Below are 26,029 nucleotides of genomic sequence, written 5' to 3' on the forward strand. Positions count from 1 at the left end.
TCGGGAGTGAGGCGGGGGCGATCGGGGTGGGGCAATCTTACCTGGCTGCATTCACTTGCAGTCGGACATTTGAAACTCGCGCTCGTAAATGTCTCTTAACAGCCAGAAATAAATGTTTAATTCGGCGCTGCCAAATGGGGTGGCAAGAATTTTTTTAGGGTGGCAGTTGCCACCCCGGTAGATCCGCCCCTGGCGAGCCTCCTGAGGTGAAGTGTAGCGTCGCTGCAGACGTGCCTCCGACGGGCATCAGCAGTGCGTCCGAGGTTGGATGTGTGGCCGCTCTAGGTTGATTACACGGTCGGTGAAAAGTCAGACGCAGACGCGCAGTAGATGTAGGATGTGTGTGGAGGCCGTAGGGAAGCAGATTGTGAGGGGATATTCACTGATCGACAGAAAGTGATTTGGTCATCAATCAAACATTCTCCAGAATAGTTTACACCACTCATGGAAAAACTTAAGACAATACAACTCATACTTCACAGAAATTTATTTTATATTTTCTATACATTTATTAACATTAACGTCACAGATTAAATGAACCCCACGACAAAGATAAATATATAAAATAGTTTTGACATTGTCAAACAATATCCAAGATTACATAGTCTTGAATGACTGATCTCATCATAATGGCTAAAATGACAAACGGGATGTTTGAAATCCTGAATAAAATAAATTAAAAAAAATTTTTTTAGAGGAATTCCTCTCATTTTACACACATACTGTGGCCATTGTCATCCGTGCAAGTGAACAGCAACACGTCAAACAATTTCCTAAACATCAAGCTGCAATTATGTCTACATGAACAACATTCAGCTGGGTGCGAGCCTCGCGCAGCCTTCGCTTTTGGACACTGTGACGCACTCCGTAGGCAAAGTAGATGATCAGGCCTGAGGAATGACATCATTTAGTGTTGATATAAACTGACCTCCTACTAACAATGCAACAAAATATATATAAAAATCAAAACAGTCCACATCAAGTTGGTTATTTAGGAGAGTTAATGTGGAGTCGGCAATTCTGGAGAATGCTTGTTGTCAAAATTACTTTGTCAAAATCAGTGAGTATCTCTTCACATTCCACTGCCTGTCCGTACTGTGTGCTGGAAAAAGAAAAAAAAAAAATCATGCGTTTATACACAGCCTAGGCTCTGTAAACAAGCATGTAACTAGCTACGGTGGGCCAACTTTAACATTCCGTTTGTTAACATACCCGTTTACAGAGCCTAGGCTGTGTATTTTAAAAAAGCACACACAATGCAGATCGTAAGGACATAATTACTGATTTTGACAAATATTATTATAACAAGCATTCTCCAGAATCGCCGACGACTCCTTTAAAAAGGCAGAATGTGTTTACCTACTGCCATCCAGACAGCGTAGCTGATCCAAGTTTCTCCTCCCAGCTGCACCATTAGGCATGTATTGATGAAGACACTTAAAACTGGAATCACGGGTAGAAAGGGAACCTACAAAACCACAAGCTCATTACTGATTCTTTAGGCTACAGCAATAATTTAACATTTCAGAATATGCGCACTCACTTTCTTGCCCAGGGTCAGATACGAAGTAAGATATAACTCCCTTGTTTGTACTCTAAATATGCGCAGCAGCTTAGCGTAGCAGATAGGACTGACAATAGGCAGAAATAACTAGTTTGACTGCCCAAAACTAGAACTCGCTTACCAGAACCTAATTCTCATTTATTAACACCAGTATAAGTATGTACAAGATTATATTCCAAGAAGTATTGAATACAACTTCTATATAACATCAAGAAAAAGCTCTCAATATCTCAGTTAGTGAAAAAAAAGGGCCTTAACAAAATAACGTGAATTTCAAAACAGAAAATTGGTGTAATAAACTCAAATATTTCAATGTGGTTGGGTTTGGCCAACATCAGGTATTTATGTGCCCTGCAACAGCCACTTAAAAAAGGGGAAACTCCTTATAGTTACTTTGCTGATCGCCATCGCCATAACTATGCCTAGGTACCCCAAACAACCCCACTTCAAAAATACTGAACTACCCCTACCCAACTAGAACTGTACACCAGAACTGAAGTTTACCATGAAGGCAGCTTTGGTTTTGCTCTGAGGCTGTCTCCAGATGAGAGCCACAGCGAGGACCAATGCCAGCACGAGGACAGAGACCAGCAGCACGCTCCACACCTCTCGTCTGCGGAGGGAATACATGGCCTCGGACAGAAGCACGCTTAGAATGATCACCAGGAACACTGGAGAGGAATCAGTAGGCAGGAAAAACTTTCTCAGCATCCTTACTGCTAAAATGCGTGTTTTTGTTTTTTAAGTATGTTTGGAAAAAAGTGTAAGTGCATAAAACTGATAAACTTATGCCACAGTAGAACAGGTGAATACAATCACACCAATAAGGGACTTGGTATAGTTTATTTCTTTTTTTTATTACTATTGTTTAATATACCTCTTATTAAATAGGTTTTAATTATTCCTGTCCACATGTTGCTGCTGCTGCTGCTGCTGCAAAAAAAAGTTTCCCCTCTGGAGATGAATAAAGGCTTATCTTACTACTCACAAATAATGATGGTGACCATGTTGACATTTTTAGATGTGCGGTCTGTGGCTCGAGACGAAGGCTTCAGCAGCCCCGCTACAGTAAAGGGTTCCTGTCTATGGACAAAACCAGTGTCGTCCTGGTACCTGGGAGAAAAAAAACAAAGCAACATGCTTGAACTGCAGTTAGGGTAGAACTTTTACATGTCTTGGTTTGTATAATTAGTGAGTCTTTTAAGTATAAAATTTACAAACATATGAACATTGTGGCCTTTTACTGAGCGATCACATTTACATCTAGGTTACTCCCAAATATACATAGCCAGTGTTTGACACACACACACACACACACACACACACTCATTTTTATGTTGTCTCTTATTTATAACATCCTGTTCAGACCTTTACACTGGTCCCATGACTATTTTTCAAACATTTGTGTTTTCTATTTTCTTTGTTATTTGTACCTCTATGCCTGTTGGGGCCTGTTGGACCAGATCAATAATGTTAATAAGAAACTCTTAATGTTTTATCTGGAAAAATAAACGTTAAATAAAAATAAAAATACATACCTCAATACGAGAACACAAACTGCAACAAGGGTGTAGGCAAAGATGGTCCCAATTGAACTCAAGTCAACCAGTGCCTGTAAGTCAAATAACAGGACCATGGAAGCTGCAAAGACATCCACATGTTTAGTTACTCACTATATCCGTTAATGGGAAAGCCGAGGAACTCAAGACTATGATATGCCAGTCAATATTAACTTGTCTACAAATCTGTACACTTATCAAAAATAAATGTGTGAGCTCTGATAACTAACCAGAAACATTGATATGAGGCAATTCTGCACTAACCGAAGATCGTATTTAAATTCCAATTTTTAAAAAGTTTTCCTCTGTAACTACTTACTATATATTGGCACTGTAGCTAAAATCACAATATACAATGCAAATACATCAAATACACAACAAGATGGCAAAGAGAAACATTTTAGACAGGTGGCTGGAAATAAAATAAAATTGGTAAAAGTACAATACGGCCTAATTAAAACAGTTACAGTTTTGTAGATTTAAAATAGTATGTTTAAATTGGTTAAAGGATATCATGGTATTAATTTTTTATTTTTTTATGATTCTGTATGACTTAACAAGGCTTACCGGCCATAGCTCCTGAAGACAGAGTAGCAAAGACAGGACTCTGCCTGCTGCTCAGGTAACGGAGAGGCTTGAAGAGCAGGCCATCTCTGGCCATGGCAAAGAGAACTCGTGGCATTGGAAACATCACACCGATGAGACTGTGGAAGGACACCACTAGGTTGAATATTCAATTCCATATGATACTCACTACATTTCTGTCAAGCAATTCTGGATGTTATGTATAATAAAATTAAATTTACTAGTCATGGTTGAGTACTACACACTCTAAAATCACTTGCATCATGTCTCTTTTTGATTTGGACGGTATTTGATTGGAATATAACATGTATAAGAGAGGGCCTACAATCCAAACAAATGTTATGAGGATGAAGATGGTTTTAATTAGAAGTTGCTTAACATGTAGGGTTGTGCTTTTTTTTTTAAGGACAAAATTATTATTGTTTTTTTTCATATCTGTGCGACAGCTGTATTCAAGTCACTGGAATACAGCTTGTTTTTTGTCAAATATCAAGTCATTACCCCTCAATACCTTCAGAGTATTGCTTAAAGACCTACTTCACCGGTGGAAATATGAAGGTGTATTGAACTCTGAGATCCTATGTAGCAGAAACGTGCAAAACATTTTTATTTTTAAATCAATTCATCCTATCCTGATAAAATGTAGGGTTAGGATTAACAGGACAGCTGGGCCAAGGGAATAAACTTCATTCATAACAACATTAATAGCAATTTTATAATGATAGATCGCTGGTTCTGTATGGGTGAAGTATTCCTTTAACTAAAAAGAATAAACCCACTAGCTTCATCAAACATTAATAGCATTATTTAAAAATCTGACTATTGCATGTACATAGTGAAGGGTTTTACAATAGACAAAACAGCAACTTTCTCTGACACTCAATACCAAACAGTAAGGTAAAAAAAAAAAAAAGTACTCCTGTAATAACTACTTTATTATCGTCCCTCTCCCTTAACCCCACCTTCTGTCAAAAAACAACAAAATGTACAACATGACTTCACCCCGTCCCAAATGACCCATTAATACAGCTGCAGAAACCAGTACCTTGTTGAGAGTGCGCATAGGGATCCCACGGCCACGACATACTTTGCGGGCTCCCAGCCAATATATTCAAAGGCCACAGGTAGAGGACTGTGGCTGTCGAGCATATAGTAGGGCATCATGAGAGTCAGAGAAGCCGACACTCCAAAGTAAGCCAGGAAGCAGACCAGCAGGGATATCACAATCCCCAAAGGCATAGCTTTCTGTGGGTTCTTCACCTCCTCCCCTGAAACAGCAGTACTATCATTAGCTTCACTTTTCCTGCAGACACTAACAATCAGCACCTTACTTGTTCTATTTCTTTTCATTAGCGTTTAAATGTTTTATTTCTATTCATTCGCTTTTCTAATGTGTATTATGTATTTTAATTGTTCCCCTGTAAAGCACTTTGAATGGCCTTGTGTCTGAATTGTGCTATATAAATAAACTTGCCTTGCCTTACTGCAGACACTAACAATCAATTCATGTTTGACAGGCAGACTGAATGAAACGGTTACATTTTAAAATACATACAATTAAACACTAAATCCATTTGTTTTCAGTTTAATCATTTTTTAATATTACGGAACGGGAATGTATTTAAAGAAAGATACATGGATTCTTATAAATCCCGAGACGTCCTTATACTGTTGGAAGTCATTTCAACAAAATGTGTTCTGCTGACAGTCTTTACCTGCTGTAGCAATGCAGTCAAATCCAACAAAAGCGTAGAAACAGGTGGCAGCTCCTGCTAATGTACCGTCAACGCCAAAGGGGAAGAAGCCTCCGACACCAAAGTCAGTTTCATCATCCTGGTTCAATGTGAAGTTCCTGTTCAAGGAAAATAAAAAATATTGATTGCTTTCATTCAGTGTAAAATACAAATTCTCATTTTCTCCATTTACAAGGTAGCAAATAAAAAACAACATACAGTAACGGGCTACCTATATTTCATCTACATATTCTTTCTGCTATGATTTTAATGGTATCTAGTCATGCGAGTCCTCGAACTTCAATTGAATTTAGTTTATTTAAGACGGGGACAGTGCAAATTAATAAAACACATAAATCATAAAATGGGTTAAAAATGCCAGAATTAGCTGAAAGACTATTTTTCATGTGTAGTCCCCTGACATCAATGTTAAAAGAAAATACAATTAAACATGATATAAAAACAACGTAAACAGGACGGAACCTCAGAGCACAAAACAGAGCATCACAGAACAAACAGAACTGACTAACTAAGGTAAAACAGAACAAAAAGCACCAGTGAAAAAAATAAAACAATATAAAAAAATAGTGTGTTGAATGACCACATTCACAACAAATTATCTTCATGTGCTGTCATGTATATGTATTGATCGAAAATTGTCTTAACTGCTTAGTAAAAGATTTGTATGCGTTTAGTTCCCTGATATGTTTTGAACTTACTCCCAGTGTTGAGATACATTCAGGATAGTCTCCAGACTTATGGCCCAATTGTTGACATCTCCCTTTATAAAGCCAGCTATGATTATAAAAACTAACACAGCTATATTCACTGCAGTAAAAACAGTATTCACGATCGACGACTCCTTCACACCATAGGCAAGAATCCCTACAATCAAAAGAAAACAAGTGCAACATTTTCAAATTAAAATGAATTTGCAAAACATTGTGCACATTAACGACGCTCACATAATAGATAATTAAGCAACAGCTCACGACAGGCTGTGGAATGTGCTCATTATACCACAGTTAAAGGGCGTTGTTCGGCCAGACGCGAAACTGATTTGGAACGCAGTTATCTATACACCCATCATACAACAGTTTGGAACCAATCAGATTGCTGGATTTAAGCCACCCGTTTTATAATTACCAGCAAGCAACATAATCAGCCCAGCGGCAAAGAAGTCTGGGTATGGAGCCAGGCCTGGGAAGTCCATTGGTGTATGTCTTCCCAGGGTCTCTGCGATAATGTTGTCTATCAGGTCATCAAAGGTGCCCGTCCAGGCTTTGGCTACACTAGATGTTCCTGGGTAGAACAGAAAAAGTATGCCAAGTCATGAGCTGACACTATTTAACATGTAGGTTTTTGCTTTATCAGAACTCTTAAACCATTGTCCTCTAATAAAATGAAATATAATTGAACAGATAAAGAGAGTAATTAAAACAAAACAGACAGGCAAAGGTTGCATGTGTTTTCCCAAACGTTGAATAAGATAAACAAGTCCACAAAAAAATCCACAAGTTGACTGAAACGCATAACGGAGACCTTCAGGACTGAATTATTGTTATGCCGCATTCATGTCCTATGGGACACATGGCTGAGAAGGGATAACAGGGTTAGCTGCCAATTATGGAGCGTAAACATCAACTCCAGCATCCACTACCTGTCCTAAACAAATCCAGTGTGAATACACAACTGTGGCTCTGTAAATGGGCATATTGCTAGCTTCAGTGGGCCTTTTTTGTCTACATACCAGTTACAGAGCCTAGGCTGCGTGTGAACACTGGATTTTTATTTTTCCTGGCGCACACAGTACGTACAGGCAGCAGGTCCTGAGGAGATATTTCACTGATTTGGACAATCGGATGGCCAAAATTTAAAAGTGTCCACCTTCGACTAGAATGGGGCAAGTTGTCTTGTAAATGATAGCACTTCACAATAGAAATGACTAAGCAAATGTTCCCATAAAAAAATACATAAAAAAAGAAACACAAATAGATCACTTGTTGCATCATCATTCTCAGGGCCATTGATGGGGACAGCTAGGTATATTTTCAAACTCAAGTTTTTTTTAACAAGACCATAGCCACAATGTATGTGTTTCAGTAAACTTGTGGATTTTTACATGTTTCTTTATTCAACATCTGGGAAACACATGCATGCGTTTACCGTGTGTTTTTTTTTTTACCTACCAATAACGTAGGACAGCAGCAGGTTCCAGCCAGTAATAAAGGCCCACACCTCCCCTACGGTCACATAGCAGTAGAGGTAAGCCGAGCCCGTTTTGGGGACTCGGGCTCCGAACTCGGCGTAACACAAGCCGGCCAAGACAGAAGCCACTGCCGCCACCAGGAAAGAGATGATGATGCTGGGACCGGACACTTCTCTGGCCACCTCTCCCGACAGCACGTACACACCGGCTCCAAGAGTGCTGCCAACACCCAGGCCCACAAGGTCCACCGTGGTCAGGCATCGGCAGAAGGGGGACTCCTCACCCACTTGATCCAGAGGCTTCTTGCGGGTAAGGGATTGAAGGAACCGTAGCACTTTGGCACTAGACATTCTAAAAAAAAAAGAATAAAGACATTTGAAATAATCAATTTATTAACAGTATATTTCCTGTGGAGATTTGAGTATATCACCATTTTTGGTACACAAGCTCATGTTTTTTTTCTTTTTTGCTAAATTTCTTTTGACTTGATCTTAAGAAGTGAGCAGCACACTTCTCACCTTTTCCCCCCATTCAAGTTGTACAAGATATATTGATTTTATAAGTTACCCGTTCTGCATACAAGTTTTCCAATTTGTTAAATTAGTCATTTCTACAAAATGAATTCTTAAAGCCAAAAAAAAAAAAAAGGCATTGGCCATTGAATCAAACCAATGAGAATGAATCATTGAAAGTGGCCTGTGTTAAAATGGGGAGTGTATCAATGTTCCCAGGGCTCAATAGGATAATATCGTGGTGAAAAAAAACGAGTTCACGTCAGTAGTAAAATGTGTTTTGCATGAACTGAAAAACAGGTTTTTCACCTCAACTTTCTCAAATTTCACATGAACACCAAATTGATCACGAAGAATCAGGGGAATAAGAAACAGATGTCCATAAAAGACACAATCCAATGTTATGGTATACAGGCCTCTACCTCGTATTTTAAATTAGCGTTTTATTTGTAATTTAAAATGGTTGTATATAACTTTTAGATATAAATATTATTTGCTGACAAACTATATTGCAGTTAAAGCTACTTTCAAAAATACTGAATTGAGCTTTGAATACTAATTTAACAAAAAGATATTCTAATAATTCGGACCAGCCCTATGGACCCCTCCCCTGTTGCTTTTCCTGGGGCTTCTTGCTTTCAGTTACACCTTTTTAGATGAAGGTACAACATTTTTAATTACTTAATTATCCATACACATGATTTGCATCATTATTTGGTGGATACACTACTTGAAAGAACGAGCAAGTGTTTGCCAAGCCATTTCTCTGGTACAACAATAAGATGAGAGAGAGCTTTAGCCTGTAATACCCACCACATATCACAAGATGGCAGCAGAAAAACTAGTTCACGTCAGTAGTAAAATGTGTTTTGCTAACTTCCTATTAGGAGGTGGAGTGAAAAGGCATATTATTGAAGACAGTGATATCTAGTTTTTAAATGTTTACCTTCTGCATAACATAACTCAACCTAGTGGAATAGAGATGAATCAATCAGGTAAAGTTAACACACATTTTTGAATATGAAGTCTGTGTTTATTACTTTTAAAAGTGTATTTTATCCACAAAAACAAATATGCTATTAATCAAACAACCCAAAATAATGTTTCCCTATGAATCTGGAAACATTGGGATGACCCCTTACAATGTATTTCACACAATTGAACAACTTTACGGGTATTACAAAACACATTCAGTCGACAATTTAAGATTCAAAGGCCTCAGCATGCTGTTGACAAAAGCTCAGAGCAAAATTACATGTGATTCTGAAGAAACATTACCTGCTGCCCATTTCCAAGTCAGGGTCCAAAATATCATCTACACGATAAAAAATAAAGAATCCATTTTGTCAACTGCTGCCATTGATGTTTAATAGACAGAGAAGAACAAAAAGGGGATAACTTATTTCTCCCTGCAGCTAACAGACGTCCACCAGCCCTAGTGCCTGTTGCCGTGCACACCTGAAATCAATTGAGGCAATTAGTAGGCATACACTTCTTCTTCTTCTTCTTCTTCTTCTTCTTCTTCTTCTTCTTCTTTTGGTTTATTGGCGGGTTGCAACCATAGCTTTCTTGGTGCATACAGCCACCAAGTGTACCGGATTGTGTAACAACCGCATTTATGTTTTCTAATGGTCATTTAACAAAATAAAATAACAATAGATAAGTTAACATATAAATAAATAAGTGGATAGGGAGAAAAAATAAAAAATAAATGGGGGGCGGGGGGTTAAGCTATATAAATACTAAATGTGTTTAAATAATCCTGTGTCCTTTAAATGTTCAATCACTGCTTTCTGTGTAAGTGGTACACCCTCTCATGCTGTTCCCAGTATGCCACCCAGATTCCACTTCCTGCTCTCTGCACCCTACCAGCCAACCTCATTCTCTTAGGCATACACTTCTTCACTTTCTTCTTTTTAAGTGCAGGAGGGCCTTGGCTGTAATTCTAATCTTCGTAAAAGATTAGTAGGATAGCTTGAAAAATATGGCCGCCATTGACCAAAATGTTTGGGCGGGGCTTAGCAGCTAATTGGCCATAACTCATTAACCATAGGTCTTATCATCATACAACTAGCTGGATATGTGCAGAAGACCGGTGAATCTCAATTCAGGGGTTGCGACCTACGAAGGCTGCATTTGCAGACCGATTGCGCCATAGTGGCGCGCAAAGGCTTGTTTCATTTGCAAGGCTCCTTCATATGCGGCCGAGAAATGCAGCCTTCGATTCACGGTTTTGAAGGCTGCAACAGATGGGCGGCCCAACATATCCCAAGATTCATTGCGTTTTTTTCAGAGATGGCATAAAATAAAATAAAAAATACAAAAACAAAACAGCAACGTGTTGCTCCATCTTCTTAACTTTTATCTTCCTTTCTTTTTTTCTTTTCGTTTGGTAGGCAACTTCTTTTTCTTTTTTCCTCCGTTGACAAGGCTGTCTCCGTTGGCAGCAATCAGGGTTGCTAGGCAGCACAGGAGCGGTGAGTCGTCACGCAAGGTAACGGCTTGTTACGCAAACCGGTAATGCTCGTAAACGGAGACCGTCCCGTTTAACAACGCTCATTCGGCCTTTGAATCGGCCTTTGTGGTAGCATGTCTCCCAAAACGTTTTGAGCACAACCAATAGGGGGCACCAGAAACACCCAAACCATTGAGCTAGAAAAAAAAATCCAAAATACTTTATGGATTTCCAACCTATTATCACCAAATTTTGCACACAGCCTAAGGGGACCGACATACACGTGTGTGTTAAGTTTAAGCAGAAGATAAGGTAATAAGAAAAACTTAAATGTAACTGATGAAAAATATAACTCACTCAATTATGAATGACATTTAAAAAGTTATTTGCAGATGTAATAGTAAAATAAAGTATTATTTTAAAACCAGGTTCCACCAAGGATGAACTCTATCAAACAAAAACATGTACGACAGGGATAATCTTACACCAGACGTGTCATAAATGATATGGCTCATAACTTTCTATTAGTGGTGGGCCGATAACGGCGTTAACGGCTGCGTTAACGCCAAACTCTTATCGGGCGATAAAAAAAATATCGCCGTTAATCTCTTAATTCCACCTCCTGTTCGGCTCAGGGGAGATGCTGTTCGCCGTCGGGGTGAACCCCCTTCCGCACGTGAAGGCTCGCTTCACGTGCGGGAAAGCTATAGTGTGAGCGGCCACAGCTTGTATTTTGGTCATATCTAACACTGGACTGCAGGCCTATATAAAAGTGTTGTACCTTTGCTTTCTTTGGGTTAAAAAAAACTCCATCAACTCAGTATCCGTCTAGTCCAAAAAAACTCTGTCAGCTGCTGCTGCAGACGGTGTGCAGACGTGCTCGGAGAATCGGCATCGGCGCATCAACAGTCATTCAATGCAGCGGCAGTAATCATACAACCGAACGGTGTAGAAAGTCCCGTCAGTTAAAAATAGTGATCCAGATTTTAAATCCATGTTAAAATCGGAAGGATATAAAGCTAGTTAGCTTAAAAAAAGTAGCAAACATGTCAACTGTGATGTGTTCAGGCCGGCTCAGTAATATGATTGATGTGTTCAAATGCAACACAAAAAAAAAGAAATTTGAGATTTTGGCGAAACTTGTTTTCCCAGCAAGATAAAATAGATAGTAAAGATGGAATGGAATTATGACCTGTTTAATGTCCTATCTAGAGCTATGATCATATCAGCAATTAAAGCAATAATACAAGTTCTATTTCAACAAAATAATAGAAAATTATCAATTTTGATATCAATAAAGACTTGGATCGTTAAGGAGTCTTGAAAATGGTATCAATATCAATACAAATTAACTCTCCTGTCATCTGAGAGAAATTAAGATGATTTAATTTTGTTAACCGTTAGTATTTACCGGTTAAAAATATTATCGGTTGACTGGTTTACCATGGACATCCCTTATACTGTATAAATGTATATCATACATTGTATGTTTTTTTTTGTGTTATCCCAGTTAAGTTTATTATTAATTTTTTATCATTTAATATTACTTTTAATAGTTCCGGGACGTTGGAGCAATAACCTGGTGTTTTGACACTTCAGTGTGCACTGTGAATTTGAAGTAATGTTCAGTTTTTGAATAAAGATGCAGCATTTACAAATGTTTATTTTTTTTATCCGATTCATCGATTAATCGAAAAAATAATCGACCGATTAATCGATTATTGAAATAATCGTTAGTTGCAGCCCTAAACAATTCATCGTTACCTCTTATGGCCTACAGTTCAAAGTTCATGTTTAACTGAATAAACAGTTTGTAAACACAAGTACATCTTGTTGAACATTATTTATTTTCATCACCAATTATCATAGTAGAACAGCTTCCTCAAGCAGTTTGTGATGCATGTTGGAAACAGGAGATGAGCCCCTGGTCTGATGCGCCACCTGGCTTGAGAAACACGTTCTCAAAGACTTACTTTGAGTCATTATTTAGGGAGCACACGCATATTATGAATGAATTCAAATGAGCCATTTTAATCTAGATTAATCCAGATTAATTTCAAAATTAATCTAGATTAATCTAGATTAAAAAAATTAATCTATGCCCACCTCTACTTTCTATATATCCAACGTTTAAATCTAAAGGAAATAAAGTAGCACACAGTGGTAAACTCAGGTCACTCAACTTTATTGAATATTTTTCTCAAGAATAGAGTAAACAAAACAACAGGTATTACAGTGTCACAGGAATCAACATTTATTCAGCTCTATTAACATGAGCATTGTGTCTAATGTCTAAAAATGGTGTTAACAATTCTCTCTTCAGAGCCGTGAATAATTACTGAGTCATTATTTAGTCATGAAATGAACCATATGTCAGTGTTAAGGTTCAGGCATGAGAGAACAACAAAATGATCAGTATTGTATTCTGTACAAATTGTTGGTTTCAAAGTGCACACATATCACATTTTACAAATGCTAAATAGATCAAAAAGTAAAGTGACAACCAATCAACATGATATATTCAACTAAAGTTATGCAAGGCAGCTCTTTTGCATGGGCTATGATACACTATATAAGGTGTTTAACTTTAGGTCATTTTTTTAGTCATTTTATTGTATTTGTGTCTTTGATTCAAATTTATGGAATCAATTTAATCACAAAAGAGAAAACAGTGGTATTAAACAACTTTATGTAACATCTAACAAAACTAATTTAACAGCGATTACCTCCTCTAAGAATTGTCAAATCAATCATCAATTTTACCCTACATCAATGATAAGGTCAGACATAAGAAAAATAAGGAATTTATATATATTAAATGAAAAAATGCTTAAAAAGAAAGAAAAAAGAGCACCTTAACTACCACAACAACACGATAAATTCAATAAAACAAGTTATGCTATACAAATCATTAGATTTATTATGCATGGGCTATGATTAACTGTTTCAACATACTAGTAATGGGCTGGCTAAGCAAATGTGTATCTATATAGGCTCATATCCTATAAGTTTGAATGTTTAATGAACATTAAACTCAATGTGTTGCTGTAAAAGAAGTGAAAAACTGAAAATGACAGCCACTTCATCACACTCTCAACACCAATCATCCCGGTCCCTGTGGTTTTGGATGCATTTCTAAATTTGCCAAGGGGGTGTGTTTAAACTAAAATGGGGTGTTTAATGTTTTTCACACTTTAAGTGTGAAGACTGTCATTGCTCTTATTCAGCCAGATTCAGGTACACATAATTGCCCATGTAATACGCCCAGAAGCCTGGGTAAACAGGCTCAGTGAATGTGGTGCGAAAGGTGTAGAGGTGACTCAGTGTGTTGGAAGAGACAGTGTAGAAGGACAGAGTGCCAGCAGGCCAGTCCAGATACACCCCAAATCTGTTGCAGTCAGTAGAGGGGAAAGGAGTGCTCCAAATATGCCCATTATAGTATGCTTTAAATTTGGATTCCTCGGAATTTACACGTTTGCCAAAACCCCAGGATTTGGTATTACCTCCAAGTTCGCTCCCCGAACCACTTCCTTTTCTTCCAACTCCCTTGTATGCAACACACACAAAAATAGATTGTCTAGTACCAGAACTCATCTCAACCTCCCAGTAATGGAGCCCCTTCAAGCTCTCTTTGCACAACACTTGAGTATGTGTATCGAACCTCTCAGGATGATCAGAGAGATTGGTCTGTTGTGTTCCACTTGTTGCCTTTTTGTTTCCCTCAGACAGATGAAGGTAGTTGTTTGCAGTGTCTGGGTCCAGGTTCAGATCACAGGCATCTGATGTAGAGATTAGAAAACACAACAGGAATGTGTTATTAGGCATCATAGTGGAGCTGCCAAGTGCTTATTTTCATCAGAATCTTTCAATTGATGATACAAGCGTGAACATTGGCATGAGCAGTCTCCATGGGTCACTTGTCAAGAAATGTGTCCAAGATATTTGACATTGTGAATTTGAACATTTCTTATTGGGTTTTTTCATAAGACTTTTATTTTTTTCAATTTTTTGTCTTGGACAATTTTCTTGTCAAGTGACCCATGGACACTGCTTATGCCAATTTTCACGCTTGTATCACAAATTGAAAGATTGTAGCACTTAGCCGCTCAACTATTATGATGGTCAAAAAGGTTAGGAGGAAATTAAAAGTGTCGATTTGACTTTAAAAACAAATGGTAAATTACTTACACCAGAGCAAATCTCTTCTGTCTGTGATAGCCTCCACATCTACAGTGATGTCAGGCTTCGCAAAATTCTCATTGACCAGAATGCCCTTATTGTATTGGTAGATGGTTGCTCCTCTGTACTTCTTGTTCGGAAGGGCTGCTACGACGAAACAGAACCGCCTGTCGTTCATCTGGGCTTTAGCCAGTTCGTGGAATCCTTTTGCTTTCTCTCTCATTTTTCTTATCACTTCATCTGAGTAGTACCAGAGGTCTTCATCGCGACGTTGTACTTGAACTGAATCCAAGTATTTGGACATCACATGAAGGCAGGGGTCGCCACTCTCTAGCGAGGTGAAAACAAAGCACAGGGCTTTTTCTACCCCTGGAGCAAGAACCGCTCTGTCCAAGTCTGACTGATTTTGGACAATCTTTATTCCCTCCATGGTATCGACACAGGACTTTAGGACATTGATTTCTCTCTCCTTATGATCGATCCACTCATTTAATTTGTCGTTACTGAATGGTGACTTGTCTCTGTCTTCAAGGAACTTTTCTACCGGGCTCTCATCTTCTTTTCCTGCACGGACAGAGGGCAGTGTGTTTGCCATGGTCTTCTGGAGGTTAGATTTGTAGTAAACACACAATTCTTGGAATCTGTTCAGGTCATCTCTTATCTGTGGACAATGGTTCACCACTTCTTCGTCCAAAGAATCGTTGCATCTCATTTCTATTTCCGTCAAACCTTCTAGAGCATTTTCAACTTTCCTTAGTAGTCCATCGCTGATCTCACTCGTCAGACCAACGGCTTTGGGGTAAAAATGTGTTAGTGGCACCAGCCAAACCTCCATTGGAACGCTGTTCTCTCCATCTTTCCCCAGCAACTTTGGAAGACCTGCATAGGTCTTCACTGCATCTTCAAATCTCGCAGGGTTGCTGTCAAGAATGAAGTCTCCGTAGAATTTGCAGGAGAATTTATCAGTCAAGGATTTTTCTTCATCAGTCAGCTTGATGTCAACCCGTGACTCAAAACTGAATAAGGGGATCTTCTTTATCACAACTTCCATGCTTACAGCAATCTCCTGAACACTGCTGGACTCTACCTTCTCACTGTCAAACACAAAGAAGGCATTTGCCCCGTAAAGGATGCCTGTGACTACATGTGTTGCAGAGCCCTGCTTTATGAGATCCAACTGTTTGGGGTCCATGGCTTCAAGGTAGGTCACTGACAACTCTTTGAAGTTGGTGGTAGCTTTGTACTGAAATGTCACCCTGCTCTGATTGTGGGATCTCTTCTTATCATTCAGATATTTGGCAGATCCTCCAACTTCAATCATTCCACCCAGGAAACTGGCCTTCAGAGAAGCATTAACATCCAGCAGGGAGGACTTGGAATCAGTGGAGTCGGATTTTGCGATTTGGAAAACACTGTTCTGGTGAGGGCTTACATTTATCTTTCCTTTTAAAGTTGTATCATCCCACAATGTCAAACCTACAGAAATGGGAAAACATCAATCGTCTGATTAGGCACAGAAATAATGTTGTTAATGTAAATACGCAAAGCTAAAGAAAAAAGCTAAGACATAACCATTTAGATATCCACATGTTGCAGAATATTATCTTGCAAGCAGTTCCCTCAACAGCTTCTATATTCATTTATACCACTGAAGTGGTAGAATTAGCTTGAATGAGTAATTGAAGTGGCTGTATAGTGGTCCTTTCACAATGTGTACCTTTAATTCATTTATGTGCATTGTACTTTTTAACCAGAATATACTATAGTTGGTAGATACATGGAAGTTTGTGTTTGTCCGTGTGTGTGTGTTTGTGTGGGGGGGTGGAGGGGAGGGTTATTGATGAATGTGTTAATTTAAATTTTATCAAATGATATATGATCCTCTCCCAACAGAACACTATATGCCTTACCGAACACAGACAAGTCTGTTACCGATATATTTAAAACCATTAGAAATTAACTTGGATAAAATCTGATGATTTGTATCAGCCATGCGTGAGCGGCCTGGATCACTTGGGCAGAAATAGTGTCACACACACCGTGCAAGGAGTTCTCAAAATAAAAGTGTATAATACAACTATATGGTATGATAACGAAGCAAATTTAAAATGTAAATAAATAATTATAATTTAAAATCGGCTGGTATTAGAGGGTTCAAATAAAAAAATAAAAGATGAATTATGTCAATGATGCGCTTGGTGAAGACATTATTCAAAATAAATTAAAATCATATAATATCATTCATTTTGAACCAAATGGTCCATAAATGTGCAGAAGTAAATTAGTATGCCGAACTGATCATCTGATCCTGCAACCAAAAAAAGAAATGCATTCAAATCTATATTATTGCTGACATAAAACTTTTACAGTAGTAAATTGTCTAAATCTATTTGTTGTTGGTTTTTTTATTAGAAAAACCCAGTTGCATCATGCAAACCAGCTGGTATATAAAGGGTTAAAATTCGACAAATTACGTATATTATTATTTTTTTAAACAATTAATTTATATCATATTAATAATGTAAGCAGAGCTATGACAGACAGATACAGAAGAATGTATTCAAATTCAACACTTACCTGGGAGCATTTGATCTTTCCGAGCATCATAGAGCATTCCCAGTGTGAATGGTCGACCCAGGGCAGCAATCTTCATGTTTGTCTGTGATTCCATTTCTCCAACCTGTTGAGACATGTAAAGGGAGTGACAACACAGTCTTCAATATTTTATTTGAATTTAAGTAGTGGTGAGAGTTTATGAACACTGTAGGGGCGAACGGGGTAATGTGAGACACTTTCTACGAATGCTCCCTTCTAAGCGAGCTAAAATGATTTATCACTCAAATGTACACATTTCCCATTAATTCAGGATGTTTCCTAGAAATGGGCATTAGCAGAATTTATTCAAGACAAAGGGCAGTGAAAATATGATTGTTTAAAAAAAGTTGTCTTGTGTCTCACTTTACACCAGCTGTGGGATAAACTGAGACAGACCAGAAAAATCAAGGGGGTGAACTGATCCACTTACTTTTTCCACTCTACCATAACAACACAAATTGCAACAGTTAGAATCCTGACAGCTAGCTTGAAAACCAAACATTCCAAAACTAATGTCGGACTAGTAACATAATCATGGGGTTTGGTCAATTAAGCAAAACTATTTTCTAAACACTTGAAAGTAGCTCTCAACAAAAACATACAATTCATATTCAATAATTAACATTCAAATGACAGATAAAACCAGTTAGATTAAAACACAGTCTGGGGGTCAGAACACAGGACCCTTAGAGCCAGCTAGTGTCTGGGGGTCAGAGCAAAGAACAATCAGAACCAGCTAGAACAGCCTGGGACTCAGAACACAGGACTAGACCCAGCTGTCATTTTTCCTCTTTTGAGTCTTTGATTAATATTTTTCTGCATTTGTTTTATTGGGATCATTCATTGAACAAAGACATATTACTTAGAGTCTATTCTATTGATGTTAAAGGTCACTCTCCTGTCCCTCACATACATACAGTGCTGTGCAAAAGTATTTGCCCCCTTCCTAAATTCTTCTGTTTTTGCTTGTTTGTCACACTTATTTGTTTCAGATCATCAAATAATTTATAATTTAAGACAAAGACAACTCAATTGAAATCAGAATACAGCTTTTGAATTTTCATTCTTTTTATTGAATGTAAATAGTTAACCAGAACCTATTACACCCACGTGGAAAAGTATTTGCCCCCTAAACCTAATAACTGGTTTTGCCACCCTTGGCCGCAACAACTGCAACCAAATGTTTGTGATCACTGGCAATGAGTCTTTTACATCGCTCTGGTGAAATTTTGGCCCACTCTTCTTTGCAGAATTATTTTAATTTGGCCACATTGGAGGGTTTTCAAACATGAACTGCCTGTTTAAGGTCACGCCACAGCATCTCAATCGGTTTTAAGTCCGGACTTTGACTAAGCCACCCAAAACATTTTATTTTGTTTTTTCTGAGCCATTCAGAGGTGGACTTGCTGGGGTGTTTGGGATCATTGTCCTGCTGCATCACCCAAGTTCTCTTGAGCTTGAGGTGACAAACTGATGGCCGGACATTCTCCTTCAGGATGTTCTGGTAGAGAGCAGAATTCATAGTTCCATCAATTATGGTAAGCTATCCAGGTCCTGAAGCAGCAAAGCAGCCCCAGACCATCACACCACCACCACCATGTTTGACTGTTGGTATGATGTTCTTATGGTGGAATGCTGTGTTAGCTTTACCCCAGATGTAACAGGAACCAGGCCTTCCAAAAAGTTCCACTTTTGACTCGTCAGTCCATCGAATATTTTCCCAAAGGTCTTGGGGATCATCAAGATGTTTTTTGACAAATGTGAGAAAAGCCTTTGTGTTCTTTTTGGTCAGCAGAGGCTTTCTCCTTGGAACTCTCCCATGGAGGCCATTTTTGCCAAGTGTCTTTCTTATGGTGGAATCATGAACACTGATCTTAACTGAGGCAAGTGAGGCCTGTAGTTCTTTAGATGTTAGTCTGGGTTCGTTTCTGTCCTCCTGGATGAGTCGTCGATGAGCTCTTGGAGGTTTTTTGGAAGGCCGGTCACTCCCGGGAAGGTTCACCACTGTTCCAAGTTTTCTCCATTCGTAAATTATGGCTCTCACTGTGGTTCGCTGGGGTCCCAAAGTCTTAGAATGGCTTTGTAATCCTTTCTAGACTTATAGATAACAATGACTTTGTTTCTCATCTGTTCTTGAATTTATTTTGATTGTGGCATCATGTGCTGCTTTTTGAGATCTTTTAGTCAACTTCACTGTGTCAGACAGGTTCTATTTAAGTGATTTCTAGATTCTACAGGTCTGTCAGTAATCAGGCCTGGGTGTGGTCACTAAATTAAACTCAACATTCCAAAATATGTGGTCAATTGATTGATTTATTAAAGGGGGGCAATTACTTTTTCACATAGGGCTAGGTACGGTTGAATAGATTTTTACACTTAATAAATGAAATCATCATTTAAAAACTGCATTTGGTATTTACTCAGGTTATTTCTGATTAAAATTAAAATTAGTTTGATGATCTAAAACATTTAAGTGTGACAAATATGAAAAAATATAAGAAATCGGGAAGGGGGCAAATACTTTTTCACAGCACTGTATGTGCACAAAAATTATACATTCGTTTAATTTTTGTGTTGTTTCTTATTTATTACACCCTGTCCAGACCTCTACGCCCGTCCCGACTAGTTTTTAGTGCTTTAGTGTTTTCTATTTTGTTACTGTACATAGGCTGTGCATTTGTACATCCGTTTTATATTTGTCTAAGTGAGTCATGCTTGTGTATTTGTTATTTATACCTTTACTCCTAGTGGGGCCTCTTGGACCAGATCAATATTGTAAATAAGAAACTGTTCTTAATGTTTTATCTGGAAAAATAAAGGTTAAATAAAAAATAAAAGTATGTGCCAAACCATGCCCTTGCTGACACCCCTTCAACCATCAGCCCCCACCTCCAGCCCACATTGTCTTTTGTCTTATTCAAACTAGTCTCCTTGCTACCTCAAATATAATGGATTCATTAAAAGAGGGCACAAACACTGTCTCACTTTACCCCACAGCATTTGTCTCACTTTACCCCACTGCCACAATTTGAGAAAAAAATACCTCTCTCGGCAATTCAGGCTAATCTTCAGTTATCATCAACACATGGTTTCATACACTCAACAAAAATATAAACGCAACACTTTTGTTTTTGCTCCCATTTTTCATGAGATGGACTTAAAGATCTAAAATTCATTCCAGATACACAATTGTACCATTTCTCTCAAACATTGTTCACAAATCTGTCTAAATGTGTGATAGTGAGCACTTCTGCTTTGCTGAGATAATCCATCCCACCTCACAGGTGTGCCACATCAAGATGCTGATCTGACATCATGATTAGTGCACAGGTGTGCCTTAGACTGTCCACAATAAAAGGCCACCCTGAAATGTGCAGTTTTGTCTCACAGCAAAATGCCACAGATGCCACAAGCATTGAGGGAGCGTGCAATTGGCATGCTGACAGCAGGAATGTCAACCAGATCTGTTGCTCGTGCATTGAATGTTCATTTCTCCACCATAAGCCGTCTCCAGCAACTTCGCACAGCCATTGAAGAGGAGTGGACCAACATTCCACAGGCCACAATTGACAATCTGATAAACTCTATGCAAAGAAGATGTGTTGCACTGCATGAGGCAAATGGTGGTCACACCAGATACTGACTGGTTCTGAGTCCCCAGACCCCCAATAAAGCAAAACAATGCACATTTCAGAGTGGCCTTTTATTGTGGACAGTCTAAGGCACACCTGTGCACTAATCATGATGTCAGATCAGCATCTTGATGTGGCACACCTGTGAGGTGGGATGGATTATCTCAGCAAAGCAGAAGTGCTCACTATCACACATTTAGACAGATTTGTGAACAATGTTTGAGAGAAATGGTACAATTGTGTATCTGGAATGAATTTTAGATCTTTAAGTCCATCTCATGAAAAATGGGAGCAAAAAAAAAAGTGTTGCGCTTATATTTTTGTTGAGTGTATGTTGGTAGTTCATCAACATGTATGATAGAAGTTTTTCTACCTGAATCCATTTGATTTGACACAACAATCGATTAAGTTGACAGCAAGAAAATGTACTTTTACATGCAATAAATACATTTTTCTGAAAAAAACATGCTTACAACATCACCATGAGGTCCTCTATTTCATGGCCAAGGGGAAATGAGAGAGGCTTGAAAACAAATATCTCACATGACCAAAAATATGTTCCATTTCCTAGATACAGGGTGTGTCTCACATTACCCGATGTCTCACATTCCCCCGTTCTCTCCTACGTTTTATTCTCACACAAAATGGTCTAGACAACAAAGATACAAGACCAAATAGTTTACTCTGCCCAGAAATGCAGATTTTCTCTGTAGAAACTAGGCTTAAAGTTAAGTTTAATGAAGATTGGTGTTCAGTTAAAGTTTTTATATACAGTGCTGTGTGAAAGTTTGTGAACCCCTTGAACCTTTTGGAATTTTATTTATTTTCACCATTATTAATTCATTTTTATCAATACCAGTATTTTTTATATGAAATAACAGAGGTTTGATTATCAATTCAAAATTTTTCTTTTCCAGAAATCAATTGTTAAAATACATAAAACAAATGATTTGCCAACTGTTGTATGTGCAAAAGTTTGTGAACCCTGAGCTGGATTGCTTAAATCGAGCAGGTTAACACAATCAGGTGGGCCAAATTGATTGATGAAATAGACCAATGTAATGAGAGATCTTTAGGGAAGAAATTGGGAGGCACTAGATAAAACAGAGATAAAACCAGGTCAGTTTAGGCTCACCAAAGTGAACCCATACAGGTCAGACATGCTAAAAGGGAAAAAAAATTCAGAGGATCTCAGGAATAGAGTTTTGATGTTGCACATTTGTCTGAGGACAGCTATAAATTCATATAAACCACCGTCCACCTTGAGGCAAAACATCTACACATGGAGAGCTTTAAGAGTGACTTAACTGGCTTTTAACTGAAAAATCACTTTTCTTGTGGCGCTTGTGGATATTTTTGAAGGAAGTCTACTTCTAGGCAGATGTTCAGTCACTCTTAAAGCTCTCCATTTGTAGATGATTTGCCTCACGGTGGACCGATGGAGCTTTTTTTTAAATAATTTATAGCTGTCCCCAGACAGATGTGCAGCATCACAACTCTATCCTCAGAGATTTGTTTCCCTTTTAGCATGTCTGACCTGTATGGGTTCACTTTGGTGAGCCTAAACTGACCTGGTTGTATCTCTGTTTTATCTATTGCCGCCCAATTTCTTCCCTAAAGATCTCTCACTACATTGGTCCATTTCATGACTCAATTTGGCCGATCTGATTGTGTTTACTTGCTCGATTTAAGCAATGCAGCTTAGGGTTCACAAACTTCTGCACATACAACATTTGTCAAATAATTTGTTTTATCTGTTTTAACAATTTATTTCTGGAAAAGAAAAATTTTGAATTGATAAACAAACATCTGTTATTTCATATAAAAAATACTGGTATTGATAAATGAATTAATAATGGTAAAAATAAATACAAATCCAAAAGGTTCAAGGGGTTCACTTAACAAACTTTCACACAGCACTGTAAATCTGTTTCAAGTCCCCCTCTGTCTCTCTTCTTCCTCACCTGGCGAAGTTGTGTAGATCGGCTGATCAGCTTGCTTCCGAGGTCAGGCTTCCAAGCAGAGCAGAAAGTCTGATACTCTGCGATGGTGCCAGATTATTTATATCCTCAGAAACAGCTCTTCCATTGATTCCTGCCATGACTCGCCTACAGGTTTCTATAATTATTTGTCTAGATATCCATGTTGGAACCTGCGATCTGTAATTTGATTTACTAATCTGTACTCAAGATGTCAAAACAAAGGTGAGGAAACATGCTTCATGAAAATGTTCCCACGGGAAAAAAAAAAAAGTTTTTATCAGTCATAAACTGTTTTTTATTTTGCTTAACACTAATTTATTTACTTTTTCTTATCAATTATTCTATTCTGTATACTGTACATTATGTCCACTTTCTTTTTACTATTGTCTTTTTTATGTCTTACATTTCCATCCACTTGTGTGCTCTTTGTAATTATTATTTTTTTTTTTGTGTTGACCTGTTAATTTTTTTTTTTAATTTAAGACTGCCCTTACATATAAGAACAGCAACGTCAGTTGAGAGTTTTAAGAAGCAGCTCAAGAAGTTTATTATTCTATGCTTGTAATGTTTTAGACACACTTGAGATGTGTCCAGCCCTGAACTATTGTATGTGACCAGAAATAAATTATTTTAAATATAATGTTGTGACAAACAGAACACTCTCTGTCTATTTTCCTTGAGCTTCAAATTGCAAAGGATCGGGTTTTTTCTAACAGCGGCCTGCTAGATTTTTTTTATAAATCAAATGTAGTTGTCAGTGATAGTGCTTTCGTGGTGCAGTCATGTGTGCGGTCCATGCTACAGGTGTGTTTGTTGTTAGTCTGCATACTGTGGTTGCGTTCCGAATCGCATACTCTTTCTTTTTTCTATTCTACCAGTGGCGGCTGGTGAATTTTCTTTTAGGTGGGGCTGAAATGTTATAAACCAAACCCATGTAGGGGGGTCTGGGGGGGATCATCCCCCAGAAGATTTTTTTGTGATTTTCACATACATCGCATTCTGGTGCATTCTGACAAAATAATAAAGACAAAATAGAACATTTCCTTACAAAGACAAATGGGGCAGGGGAACTAGGTTTTAACTTAATTTATTTGCCTTGTAGAATTCAGCAAGATTAAAAGTGCAAATAACAATTGAGAATTATACATACACATAACATTCTCTCTCTCTCTGACGTTAATCGGTATCACACCCAGAAGTACAAGCCTTCAAAGACTGAATAAGAGATAATAAAAGTTTAAATTTAAATCATCAGCAAGTGCTGGGAAACAAGTGATTATTCTCACTGATAAAATTAATACATAAACACAAATTGTGACCATATGTCTTGTGTGCGTCACACCACCAAAGGTTTGCAGAGAACTATATATATATATATATATATATATATATATATATATATATATATATATACAATATGCACACTAAAAGCATGATGCCAACATAGGTTTGCAGAGAATTATTTACAATATGCACACTAAAGGCATGATGCAAACATAGGCAATAGGTGAGGTTCTAGTGTTATGAACGTGACAATCGCATAAACAACCAACGTGATAATGGTAAATTTAGCAGTAATCATACATGCTCAAAGTTTAAAAAAGCACTGCATAATATTTTGAGTTGCACTACTCATAGACTGTAGAAGAGGGGGGGGGGGGAGCTGCTAATAGGGATGCTAACGGACCACGAGCAGAGAGGTGTGTGTCTCCTGCTCTGACTGCAGCTGGGAGGGACTGCTGCGTGAGGACCGGGCCGCCTGTTAGGGCCCACTCACACTAGGGCCGTTTGCCTGTTCCGTGCTGCAGGAAGATTCAGCACGATTCCCCCCCTCCCCACTCCCCCCACTGGCCCGTGCTCACACTGCTCGTGGCCTGGGCAGAATCCTTAAGCTATTGTTTTTTTTAGCCTTGACGTAATAGGTTGCGGTGGACAGTCTCATATTTGTGCAGCACGCTGTTTATTATTAATATAACGGCCCGTCATCAGACCATACGTACCGGATGGTTTTATACACACACACATCGCTCCATCAAATCCAAGTCAGAACTTTTTGTATGGGCAGAGATCGTTTTTTTAAGTGTCTTTATAAAGTTTCTTGTTAAACCTTAGTGTAGGCTACTGTTTCCTTATCACCGTGTGTTGTTTTGGGTGCGTCTCCACCGCCATGCGTAAAGGCAGTTATGACAGCTGACGGGAGGAAAAAGAAAAAAATCATCTGACGAACGTGAGTAAACACGAAAACCTTTTTGCTTAGCTATCTGCGCTCACCTATTTACACTCAACAAAAATATAAACGCAACACTTTTGTTTTTGCTCCCATTTTTCATGAGATGGACTTAAAGATCTAAAATTCATTCCAGATACACAATTGTACCATTTCTCTCAAACATTGTTCACAAATCTGTCTAAATGTGTGATAGTGAGCACTTCTGCTTTGCTGAGATAATCCATCCCACCTCACAGGTGTGCCACATCAAGATGCTGATCTGACATCATGATTAGTGCACAGGTGTGCCTTAGACTGTCCACAAGAAAAGGCCACTCTGAAATGTGCATTTTTTTGCTTTATTGGGGGTCTGGGGACTCAGAACCAGTCAGTATCTGGTGTGACCACCATTTGCCTCATGCAGTGCAACACATCTTCTTCGCATAGAGTTTATCAGATTGTCAATTGTGGCCTGTGGAATGTTGGTCCACTCCTCTTCAATGGCTGTGCGAAGTTGCTGGAGACGGCTTATGGTGGAGAAATGAACATTGAATGCACGAGCAACAGATCTGGTTGACATTCCTGCTGTCAGCATGCCAATTGCACGCTCCCTCAATGCTTGTGGCATCTGTGGCATTTTGCTGTGAGACAAAACTGCACATTTCAGGGTGGCCTTTTATTGTGGACAGTCTAAGGCACACCTGTGCACTAATCATGATGTCAGATCAGCACCTTGATGTGGCACACCTGTGAGGTGGGATGGATTATCTCAGAAAAGCAGAAGTGCTCACTATCACACATTTAGACAGATTTGT

The 26,029-nt window shown here is 38.4% G+C and overlaps 2 protein-coding genes across 2 annotated transcripts; both read right to left on the reverse strand.

Annotated features, from left to right (window-relative positions):
- Positions 1-780: 780 nt before the first annotated feature.
- Positions 781-8,000, reverse strand: LOC307257912 (cationic amino acid transporter 2-like; the record flags this gene model as incomplete). Its single annotated transcript, XM_080037273.1, has 11 exons — positions 781-890; positions 1,360-1,468; positions 2,069-2,235; positions 2,553-2,677; positions 3,103-3,205; positions 3,691-3,827; positions 4,754-4,976; positions 5,424-5,560; positions 6,161-6,326; positions 6,588-6,743; positions 7,631-8,000. 11 exons carry the CDS (start codon positions 7,998-8,000, stop codon positions 781-783), a joined length of 1,803 nt encoding a protein of 600 aa, XP_079893399.1.
- Positions 8,001-12,781: 4,781 nt separating this feature from the next.
- On the reverse strand, positions 12,782-23,119 carry LOC307257833 (stonustoxin subunit beta-like). Its single transcript, XM_080037186.1, has 4 exons — positions 22,988-23,119; positions 17,374-17,476; positions 14,806-16,272; positions 12,782-14,396 (listed from the first exon to the last, which is right to left on the reverse strand). The coding sequence occupies exons 2-4, from the start codon at positions 17,465-17,467 to the stop codon at positions 13,837-13,839; spliced, it is 2,121 nt and encodes a 706-aa protein (XP_079893312.1). The 5' UTR covers positions 17,468-17,476; positions 22,988-23,119; the 3' UTR covers positions 12,782-13,836.
- Positions 23,120-26,029: the final 2,910 nt, after the last annotated feature.

Source organism: Ammodytes marinus (genome assembly GCF_949987685.1).
Source record: "Ammodytes marinus genome assembly, chromosome: 11".
In the NCBI taxonomy this organism is placed as follows: domain Eukaryota; kingdom Metazoa; phylum Chordata; class Actinopteri; order Uranoscopiformes; family Ammodytidae; genus Ammodytes; species Ammodytes marinus.